General features: G+C 41.5%; 1 protein-coding gene across 6 annotated transcripts in view; it reads left to right on the top strand.

Annotated features, from left to right (window-relative positions):
• Window positions 1–11,529, top strand: part of TMEM39A (transmembrane protein 39A) — a 113,588-nt gene that overhangs the window by 62,808 nt on the left and 39,251 nt on the right. For all 6 annotated transcript variants that reach the window (XM_085869829.1, XM_085869833.1, XM_085869830.1 and 3 more), the window contains 2 exons: window positions 3,961–4,115; window positions 8,562–8,726. In XM_085869829.1, the coding sequence (XP_085725955.1) occupies window positions 3,961–4,115; window positions 8,562–8,726 (320 nt within the window). The remainder of the gene's footprint in view (window positions 1–3,960; window positions 4,116–8,561; window positions 8,727–11,529) is intronic.

The raw sequence follows: 11,529 nt of genomic DNA, 5'->3' as shown, positions 1-11,529 counted from the left end.
CCTGACAATATTTGCTCGGAATATGAGCATCAGAGGGATGATGAGTGAATTCAGTTGCTCCCAAAGTATGGCTGTGCAAGCCAAAAATTTAGAGAAAGAAAATTGTATGCTATCGTCTCCAAATCCCAAACAGGGTAAAATATTGCCCGACGAAGTGAAATTCGCCGTAACCGAATTTTACCGAAGTGATGAAGTCAGCCGAATAATGCTGGGAAAAAAGGACTGAGTGGTGGTCAGGAATGAACATGGAAAAGACAAAATTCAAAAGCACCTGGTACTAAACGATCTCAAGAAACCGTTTCAGAAATTCAAAGAGAAGAACCCTGGCTTGAAAGTTGGATTCGCAAAGTTCGCCATGCTCCGTCCCTCGGAGTGTGTCCTGGCCGGTTCAGGCGGTACACACAGTGTATGTGTATGTACGATACATCAAAATGTGAAACTCATGATGTTTGCTTCCAAAATGCCACAGATACCCGAACTTCCTGGCTATCATCATGTGATAGCACGCATAGTTTGTAACCCAGCACAACCGGCATGTTATTTCCGAACTTGTGAATGTTGCCCATCAATTGAAGACTTCAAAACCGAGCTACTGAGTGCTTAAGAATTTGAGGATATTGATGAAATTCAGTTTAAACGGTGGACATCCACCAACAGATCTGAACTGAGCTCCATGGTGCTGCCTTTGGAAGAATTCATTAATCAATTCTGTGAACGCACGGTGAAATTAGTGAGACACGACTTCATTGCCAAGGCCCAATCTCAGTTTCTGAAAAATAAGAAAGATGAAATCGGTGAAGGAGAATTTGTCATTATTGGAGACTTCTCAGAGAACTATTCGTTTGTCGTCTAAGATGCGGCCCAAGGATTCCATTGGAACTGCTCTCAAGCGACAATTCACCCCTGGGTTTACTATTTCAAATCGGACGATGGCAAATTAAACCACGATTCGTTCACTATTATATCAGAATGCAATACTCACGATGTTGTCTCAGTCCACCTCTTCCAAAGAATGCTCATTAAACACTTGAAATCTTGCTTTGGAAATGTAAAGAAACTTTACTATTTCTCAGACTGTTGCGCTGGTCAATATAAGAATTGCAAAGCCTTCACAAACCTATGTCGTCATAAATCAGAGTATGGTATTGACACAGAATGGCATTTTTTGCCACAAGTCATGGCAAGGGCCCTTCAGATGGCGCGGGAGGTGCAGTCAATCGAGAAGCAACATGTGAGAACCTGCGTAGACCTTACGACAATCAAATTATTTCTCCAAAAGATCTTTTCGCCTTTGCTGAAAATGGTTTGAATGAAATGGAGTTTGGTTACGGGATCCAAGAGGCGTATGACGAGGAAGAACGAAATCTGGAAGAAAGGTTGAAAACGGCCAAAACCATAGCTGGAACTCAAAAACTTCATGCTTTCATCCCTATTTCTGAAACTGCTCTTCAAGTACGCGAATTCAGCCTTAGCGAAGGACACTGTATCGAGTCAGATATTTCAAAATCTTCACCAACTTTTAACAGGAAACTCTCACGTTATGTCACAGTGCACTATGATGGAAAATGGTGGCTTGCCTGCATCATGGAAGTCTTTCAGGACACTCATGAAGTGAAAGTGAAAAGTTTCTTTTTTCCTGACATTGAAGATCACTGCATTTTAGACATTTCTGATATAGTTCTTTCTGAAGAACCAAAGACTGCTTCAGGTAGAACCTAGAAATCGGTAAAAAAGAAACGCAGCTGTCAAATAAAACATTGGTTGGCAAAAAATCTTGACTATAATATGCTCGGAAAAGCTCTTACTCATACTAGCATCGCTTCCAGTTCCTGCATGTGCATGTGGAAAATTTACGTACAATATACTGATATAGTGTATTGGAAATCTTGTGTTCAAATATTGTGCTATGTATTGTGACGTATTGTGTGTCCAGCACCCGAGTCCCCGAACAATAAAACCATCATCACACTTGAACCCATTGAGATCCCATTTCCATTTATGCTGAGGTGTTGGAGTATATGACGGGTATTCTCACACGAAAAAATCGGGACCATCGGTTTGGCTGGGGAGCGGGGGCACAAGGTCAAAGGACGCCCCAAACTATAACTTTTTGAATTAGTTTCGGAGTGATTTTACTTTACGCGATTCGAAAGATCTCGCTTTTACGAGCATTTTGGTACCAAGATCAGCCAAATCGGACCACTACAACCTGTGATATGGCCTCTGGAAGCTTGTGGGGCAGCTGGGGGTGCCCAAATTTGGGGGGCCCCTAAAATGGGCCCACAGGTCTAAAAGTTAGAATTTTGAGTTTTTTCACCCAAGTGAATAAATGACCAACATATGGGGCGAAAATGAGGTATTCGTGTCGGGAGGGTGTGTACACTTGACATGGAATGCCCCAGTCGTCGTCGTTCTAGAAGTCATAGTCGTCCAGTTGTCGTTGTCGTCGTTCGAGAGTCGTTGTCGTTCCTGAGTCGTTCAAGTGTCATTCATGTGTCGTCATTCCTGCTCGCTCAGCCCTGTCGATTTGTCTTGCTCATCCTGGCCTGGAATTAATCTTCAACTATTCGCCTTCTGACTCCACCTTTCTGCACCAACTCGTTGCTGACTCCACCTTCTTCACCAATTCTCTGCCCACTTGCTTTGGACTCCGCCTCTCTCTCCACCCATTGGCTTTTGACTCCACCCAAGTCCCTCCCTGCCTGCCCGACGGTCTCGTCTCATTCTCTGGACCGATGCGAGCTGCACGAAGTGCCACGAAACGAGAGACGACGTGCCAGCTGTCAGGGAGGTATCGTCCAGCGGAGCATCCCCCCCACAACGTATTGGTGGTGCGATCGGGCAATTGTGCAAGGTATTTAGAGACCCTTCGCCTCATCTCCTCTCCCTTTTCTCTTCATCAACTCCTCTTCATTGGGGGTGTGTGTGCGTGTGTGCGTGCATGCGTCCTGGTGCCTGTCCTCATTTAAGTTTAGTGTACAAGAATTATAAATTATATCGGGATAACTCTGCTCTGTGTATGCTTTTGTAAGTTGCATGTATATTGCCACACCTTTCACTTTTATTGTTATTCCTGCGACAGACAACAATAAACAACATTAACTGTGCCACGTACCTTTCCTCGCCTGCCTTTTAATAAATCTTTGTAGAAATGTTCCCTGCTCGTTTTTGTCTGTTCTTTCATTGATCCAGCATGGTCCATTTCCTAAATTAGCCGGGACTTTATTCCCAATGATCCGTTCCTTTAAGCCGGTACGTCCTTGGCAGTGTCGCTCGGCTGCATCTGATCCGGTAAAGTGATCCGGTTCGGTCAAGGCATACCGAGGACATGTCTCCCGGTAATTAGGTCACATGATTTATTAGGTAACCCGATTAACCCATAGACGGGAGGACCCTAGGTCACGTGGTTGAGTTATTGGCGTTCACGGTGGGTGAGCTACCCACTGCATCACGGAATTATCAGTGTGTGACGGCCTGCAATTCTGGGGAGTCTGGTGGGAACCCGAGATAGCTTTCTCCCCCTGGTGGTCTTCTCACCCGACCCTCGGCCCACAAGAATTTTCATATATATATATATATATATATATATATATATATATATATATATATATATATATATATATATATATTTGTATATATTCTGGTGCAAAGATGAACTGATTACATGTCATCAAGAGAAAAAATGTCAAAAAATGCCAGGTAAAAATGTGGTGCTTGAGAACAGCTGAAGGGCTTTTAATAGAACTTGGTTCAAGTGTTATAATGATGTGAGCAGAGGCATATCGCTCGATGTTTGCGACGTCAAAGAGTGAGGTTCTTGTTTTATTATTATTATTATTATTATTATTATTATTTTTTCTTCAAGGATCGGTTTCTTCACAAGTAGCACAATAACTATTTAAATGGTGGTGTTGGATGTTTATTGTTGTGTTTTTTTTTTCTCTCTCTCTCTCTTTACAGATGGGTGAGATTTCTCCAGGGACAGTTCCTCAGTTGGTGCTGCTTTTGTCTCTGCGTGTTGCTCTGCTGACCGTGTCAGCTAGTATACAAGCCTGGACGCTGTCTCGCCTCTTCCACTCTCATTCACTCATCTCTTTGCTCTTCCTCTGTTACCCGTTAGTAAGGCTTGTCACTTCATGCATTTGAAACGTACTTTTCACTTTTTAGTGTGTCACCGTCTTTTTGTTTCAAAGTTTCGCTTGCAAATTGACAATGGTACCAGCATAGAAGGCTGTTCACCAAGGTTAGGACTTGTAGACTGGCAGGTAGAGTAGCCTACTGCATTGAATATTGGCTTTGTGATAGAAAGGAAAGAGTGGCTGTGAGTGGGAGTATGAGGAGCTGGAAGGTTGTAAATAGTTGGGGTCCTCAAGGATCGGCACAAGAACTGTTATCATGTATAATTTGCATCAATGATTTGGACAGTTGGATTAAGAGTGCTTTCCATAATCTGGAGAGAACACAAATCTTGGAGGTAAGGTAATTCAAGGAACTTAACACAGGAGGAGACAATTGGCCTATTTTGCCTGTGTTACATCAACACCACAATTCAATCCATTAATTTAACAACTGGAGAATTGGAGGGGTGGAGGAGGGGAAGGCCATGTACCAAAATAATACTGATATGTGTATGCAATTACCAATCCCTACCCAAGTTCGGTACCAGTCTGGCCAATATCCATGCACCCCTCTATCCTTGATGCTTCTAGGTACCTACAGTATGTAACTAGTTTAAACTTGTCTACTCTTTTTCTGCTGCAACTACCTTGGAAGTGAAACCATTCCATGCATTAATTGCTCAATGAAAAACCCCTGCCTCACTACCATCCTACCTCTTCCTCTCTTTACTCTCAGTTCGTGGCTCCTGGTCTTGTTTCTCTGAAAAACTATTTTGCATTATTTTGTCTATACTCTTTATTATCTTAAACACCTATCAGATTCACTCATAATCACCTCCTTTCCAATTTATAAAGTCCTGTCTCCTGCTGTGCGTTATGGCTTCGTCTGGCACCAGACCAATCCAGTTGCTCTGTACTGTTCTGTTTTTGCATATGGCAACTTAGCTCCTGGGTAGCTGTCATTTCTTGAAAGTGCGGCTGTACCACTGATGCTCTGCCCCTCTACCAGTACACTGGTACTCATTTCACCGACCTCGGAAGGATGACAGGCTGAGTCAGCCCCACCTGGTGTTAATTCAGCAGCCAACAGGGCTCAAACTCAGGACCCTAGGATCTTCAGCCAGCCGCCCTAACCACTAAGCCAACACCAGGCTTTGCTCTACACTGAATTCTCTTTATTGCAGCTACATCCTTAACGTCAACGTCGGTGAAAGAGGTGAGTGTCGAACGTCGATGAAAGATAGGTGGGTGAGGTAAATGATCTACAGCCGTATTTGACCATCAGAATAACTGCTCAGGATAAGCTCGCGGTGTGCTTAATCAAATGTCCTATAAGTCCAAGGTGTAAATAAATCGTCCACCTGCAAGCCAAGGTGTCCGCATGGAAAGGGGGTAGATGAGCCTTCGTTTGCCCAACGGCTATCTCGCGTACATGAATGTGTTGTTAAGAGAAAAAGGCGATCTCATAAGAAAGGGAATCTGTTCTATACCCTTCTCCAACGCATCAAAGTTAGAATCCCATCAGACATGGGGATGGGTCTATCCTGGACATGCATTTCAGGAAATAACTGTCTGAGGACCTAAATGTTTGTATGTATTCGTCAGATCCGATTCTGAAATACAGAACAATATATATATATATATATATATATATATATATATATATATATATATATATATATATATATATAGATATATATATATATATATATATATATATATATATATATATATAGATATATATATATATATATATATATATATATATATATATATATATATATATATATATATATATAGATATATATATATATATATAGATATATATATATAGATAGATATATATAGATAGATATATATAGATAGATATATATAGATATATATAGATATATATATATAGATATATATAGATATATATATAGATAGATATATATAGATATATATATATATATATATATACACACACACACACACACACACACACACACACACACACACACACACACACACACACACACACACACACACACACACACACACACACACACACACACACACACACACACACACACACACACACACACACACACACACACACAGTTATCTCCCGCTATATCGCGGTTCACCTATCGCGCCCCCGGTTCATCGCGGGTTTTCCCTTGGAATCTAACTAATTTTTTTCTGCGGATTCCCTCGGTATATCGCGGTAATAATATATAAAATTTAAATTATTTAAGCAATAAATTATAACGCGTGGCGCTCGACGAGTCACACAACCTACGAGACAAAGTTTCGCTTGTGAACTTTGAATATTTTCTATGTTTTTTTCTCCAAGCCCTACAATGCCACCCAAACGCCCTGCACCTTCTAAGGCTTCTGGCAAGGAACCGAAGCGTCAGAGGAAGGTCGTGACGCTCCAGGAGAAGGTTAAGCTGCTCTATATGCTTCGGGAAGGAAAAAGGTTTGCCGCGGTTGGACGAGCACTGCCAAACCGACCAGACCAGACGATTCGATCTCCGGCACCTCAAACCCGATCACTGCCAAACCGACTAGACGAGTCGATCTCCGGCACCTCGAACCAGATCACTTCCAAGCCGACCAGACCAGACGAGTCGTTTTTTTTTTTTTTTTAATTATTATTTTATTTTTTTTTGGGAGGCATCCATTCATCGCCGATTTTCACTTCTCGCGGGGGGGGGGGGGTTGCAACGTAACCCTCGCGATAAACGGGGGATGACTATGTATGTATATATATATATATGTATGTATATATATATATATATATATATATATATACATACATACATTTGTTGTGGATTTCAGAATCGGATCCAAGTAATGCACACAACATCCAGGTCCTCAGACAGTTATTTCCATAAATGCATGTTCAGAATTGACCCATCCCCTTGTCTGGTGGGATTCTAACTCTTTGATGCATTGGAGAAGGGTAGAGAACGGGTTCCCTTTCTTTCTTATGGGATAACCTTTTCCTCTTTACAACACTAGGGTTGGGCATACAACCATACTTTTTTTGAAAGGAGTGTTTTTTATGGCCAAATTTCACGCTGATCACGAATCCGTTGAACGTTTTGACATAGGATGATGTCTTGGGTTGGTAAAATGCAAAAATTCAATATGGCCGCCAAATTTACCTACTTTTCAGGTAAAATTTGATAATTATGACTTACTAGGGCATGTTATATTATTAAATGAGTACCAGTTCCAGTGTGTGTACTGGAAGAGGGGCACTGCATCAGCGACACAGTCGCGCTTCAAGAAATTATAGCTACCCCTGCAGCTAAGCTGCCATACGACCACCAGTAACCTTACAATGGCGATATAAATTCGACATTGTAATGTTTATAGTTGTAGATGACATATGTTATATCTATAGGTAAGAGTCATGTTTTGCCTGTTTTAGATGTGGCAACATTGAGCGTATGGCGGCTCCCTTCGAAGCATGCACCAGGGAAGAGCAAAATTCTGTCATCCCTTTCATGGGAAGTGAGGGTGTGAATCCCAGTGAAATCCATTGCAGAATGAAAATGCAATATGGTGATGCATGTTTATCACTGCAGCAGGTGTACAACTGGGACAGGAAGTTTTAAAGTGGAGTGTCCAGTGTGGCAGACGCTGCTTGCTTGGGCCGACCTCACACAGCCGACACAACAGAAATGGTTGCAGGAGTTGAGCACGTGCTAAGGGAAAACAATCGCATTACGCTGGATGAAGTGGTCTCCGAATTGAACATTAGCCATGGTTCAGCACATCATATCATTCACACTGTGCTGGGGTTCCGGAAAGTGTCTTCAAGGTGGGTGCCAAGACAACTCTCACCCGAACTGAAAGAACTCCACTTTTAAACTTCCTGTACTGTCCAAAGCATACACCTGCTGCAGTGATAAACACGCATCACCATATTGCATTTTCATTTTGCGATGGATTTCACTGGGATTCACACCCTCACTTCCCATGAAACGGATGACAGAATGTTGCTCCTCCCTGGTGCATGCTTCTAAGGGAGCCGCCATCTTTGAACTGCTTGACTGACATCATACGCTCAATATTACCAGATCTCGAATGGGCAAAACATGACTCTTTTCCATGGATATAAAATATGTCGTCTACAACTACACAAATTGCATTCTCGAATTTGTATCGCCATTTTAAGGTGACATTGACTGCCGTGTGTGTGTGTGCGTGCGTGCGTGCGTGCGTGTGCGCATGCGTGCGTGCATATAGACATAGACACACACACCCTTGTGATATCCTTATGCCTGCTTCAACCCTAACCCACTCCCCAGTGAAATTAAAGCTATAAACTGATGGATTGGATTAATGAGGTGTTTAGTTTGGTGTTTGTATGATCGGCTAAATGGCCGCATTTTGCATCAAATTTCCTTGTGTATATCCTTGTGTTTGGTTATGTTTTATGCATTTCAGATGTTTAGTTTATGTGCCATTGTACTGGTGGAGTCGGGAATTGCGGACACCCCGTCAAGATACCAGTTCAAACCCGACAGACAAAAACGGTGTTGCAGAAGAACAGACTGAAAGAGTTGGCATGTCAGCCTCGCGCTTTCTGTTCTTGCTCCTTGAAGCCCTCAGGTATTAAACTTTTTTTTTCTATTCCTATAGTTGTTTTTTTTTTTTCGTCTTCATGGATGAGCTTGCATATGTGTTGCATTTTGCATGATGACGTTCGGATAAATCAATTTGCTTTCTCATGAATAACAAGGACATTAGTAGACAATGGACAAACCAATGTACTCTACATGTGTTTTGAGCCTGCGTCACAAAATGATGAGGCAAGTATTCCCATGGGAATGTTAAACGGGAAAACTCAAACTTGTAACATCTCAACTGCTTTCTTGGAAGTCAGTAAGTGACAAAATAACCCACAGTTGAGGTAAATTTGCAGAAATACATATTGTTGCATCAGAGGGTCCACTAATGCAGAGCTCTGAACCAGAGGTCTAACACCTCCGTGAAAGGCCGAAATGATGTTCGAAGTTACTGCGTTCATAATGTGCGGACTGCGGACGAAAGGAGCACGTGAGGACTTGAGGCAGACACGAGCTGGTGTTTCCGTACCATGATGGTATGATTGTGCAGGCAGGTATAGCACGAACATACAATACATGGCCAAAAGTATGTGGACACCTGCTCATCCAACATCTCATTGCAAAATAATGGGCATTAATATGGAGTTGGTCCCCCCCCCCCCCCTTTGCTGCTATAACAGCCTCCACCCTTCTGGGAAGGCTTTCCACTAGATGTTGGAACATTGCTGCAGGTATTTGCTTCCATTCAGCCACAAGAGCATTAATGAGGTCTGGCACTGATGTTGGGTGATTAGGTCTGGCTCGCATTTGACGTTCAAATTCATCCCAAACGTGTTCGATGGGGTTGAGGTCAGGGCTCTGTGCACGCCAGTCAAGTTCTTCCACACTGATCTCAATAATTTTTGTATGGACCTCATTTTGTGCATGGGGGCATTGTCATGCTGAAACAGGAAAGGGCTTTCCACAAACTGTTGCCACAAAGTTGGAAGCACAGAATCATCTAGAATGTCATTGTATGCTTTAGCATTAAGATTTCCCTTCACTGGAACTAAGGGGCCAAGATCAAACCATGAAACGCAACCCCAGACCATTATTCCTCCTCCAACAAACTTTACAGTTGGCACTTGTATTCCGGCAGGTAGCGTTCTCCTGGCATCTGCCACGTGACCCAGTGTCCTCTGTCTGTCTTCCGTTTAACTGGGAACACACAGTCGCCTTATCGGTGAATCTCGCCCTCGATGCGAACTTGTGTTAAACTTCCCGTATCAGGTCCAGCCGAGCGGAGCTGCCAAGTACGCACTGGCTAATATGCATATTCTTGGAATAACTTCCTGGCAAGGCTAATGTGCAGATAATGCTGGACAAATGGACGAAAAGATGAAAACGAGCTGGCGACTCTTCTTCTTCTTCTTCTTCTTCTTCTTCTTCTTCTTCTTCTTCTTCTTCTTCTTCTTCTTCTTCTTCTTCTTCTTCTTCTTCTTCTTCTTCTTCTTCTTCTTCTTCTTCTTCTTCTTCTTCTTCTTCTTCTTCTTCTTCTTCTTCTTCTTCTTCTTCTTCTTCTTCTTCTTCTTCTTCTTCTTCTTCTTCTTCTTCTTCTTCTTCTTCTTCTTCTTCTTCTTCTTCTTCTTCTTCTTCTTCTTCTTCTTCTTCTTCTTCTTCTTCTTCTTCTTCTTCTTCTTCTTCTTCTTCTTCTTCTTCTTCTTCTTCTTCTTCTTCTTCTTCTTCTTCTTCTTCTTCTTCTTCTTCTTCTTCTTCTTCTTCTTCTTCTTCTTCTTCTTCTTCTTCTTCTTCTTCTTCTTCTTCTTCTTCTTCTTCTTCTTCTTCTTCTTCTTCTTCTTCTTCTTCTTCTTCTTCTTCTTCTTCTTCTTCTTCTTCTTCTTCTTCTTCTTCTTCTTCTTCTTCTTCTTCTTCTTCTTCTTCTTCTTCTTCTTCTTCTTCTTCTTCTTCTTCTTCTTCTTCTTCTTCTTCTTCTTCTTCTTCTTCTTCTTCTTCTTCTTCTTCTTCTTCTTCTTCTTCTTCTTCTTCTTCTTCTTCTTCTTCTTCTTCTTCTTCTTCTTCTTCTTCTTCTTCTTCTTCTTCTTCTTCTTCTTCTTCTTCTTCTTCTTCTTCTTCTTCTTCTTCTTCTTCTTCTTCTTCTTCTTCTTCTTCTTCTTCTTCTTCTTCTTCTTCTTCTTCTTCTTCTTCTTCTTCTTCTTCTTCTTCTTCTTCTTCTTCTTCTTCTTCTTCTTCTTCTTCTTCTTCTTCTTCTTCTTCTTCTTCTTCTTCTTCTTCTTCTTCTTCTTCTTCTTCTTCTTCTTCTTCTTCTTCTTCTTCTTCTTCTTCTTCTTCTTCTTCTTCTTCTTCTTCTTCTTCTTCTTCTTCTTCTTCTTCTTCTTCTTCTTCTTCTTCTTCTTCTTCTTCTTCTTCTTCTTCTTCTTCTTCTTCTTCTTCTTCTTCTTCTTCTTCTTCTTCTTCTTCTTCTTCTTCTTCTTCTTCTTCTTCTTCTTCTTCTTCTTCTTCTTCTTCTTCTTCTTCTTCTTCTTCTTCTTCTTCTTCTTCTTCTTCTTCTTCTTCTTCTTCTTCTTCTTCTTCTTCTTCTTCTTCTTCTTCTTCTTCTTCTTCTTCTTCTTCTTCTTCTTCTTCTTCTTCTTCTTCTTCTTCTTCTTCTTCTTCTTCTTCTTCTTCTTCTTCTTCTTCTTCTTCTTCTTCTTCTTCTTCTTCTTCTTCTTCTTCTTCTTCTTCTTCTTCTTCTTCTTCTTCTTCTTCTTCTTCTTCTTCTTCTTCTTCTTCTTCTTCTTCTTCTTCTTCTTCTTCTTCTTCTTCTTCTTCTTCTTCTTCTTCTTCTTCTTCTTCTTCTTCTTCTTCTT

This window comes from Eptatretus burgeri, chromosome 2 (genome assembly GCF_056783735.1).
Source record: "Eptatretus burgeri isolate ZD-2024b chromosome 2, Ebu_testis_v1, whole genome shotgun sequence".
Lineage (NCBI taxonomy): Eukaryota > Metazoa > Chordata > Myxini > Myxiniformes > Myxinidae > Eptatretus > Eptatretus burgeri.
The sequence above is the reverse complement of the archived record's forward strand: the minus strand, read 5'-3'. Positions and strand labels throughout refer to the sequence as shown.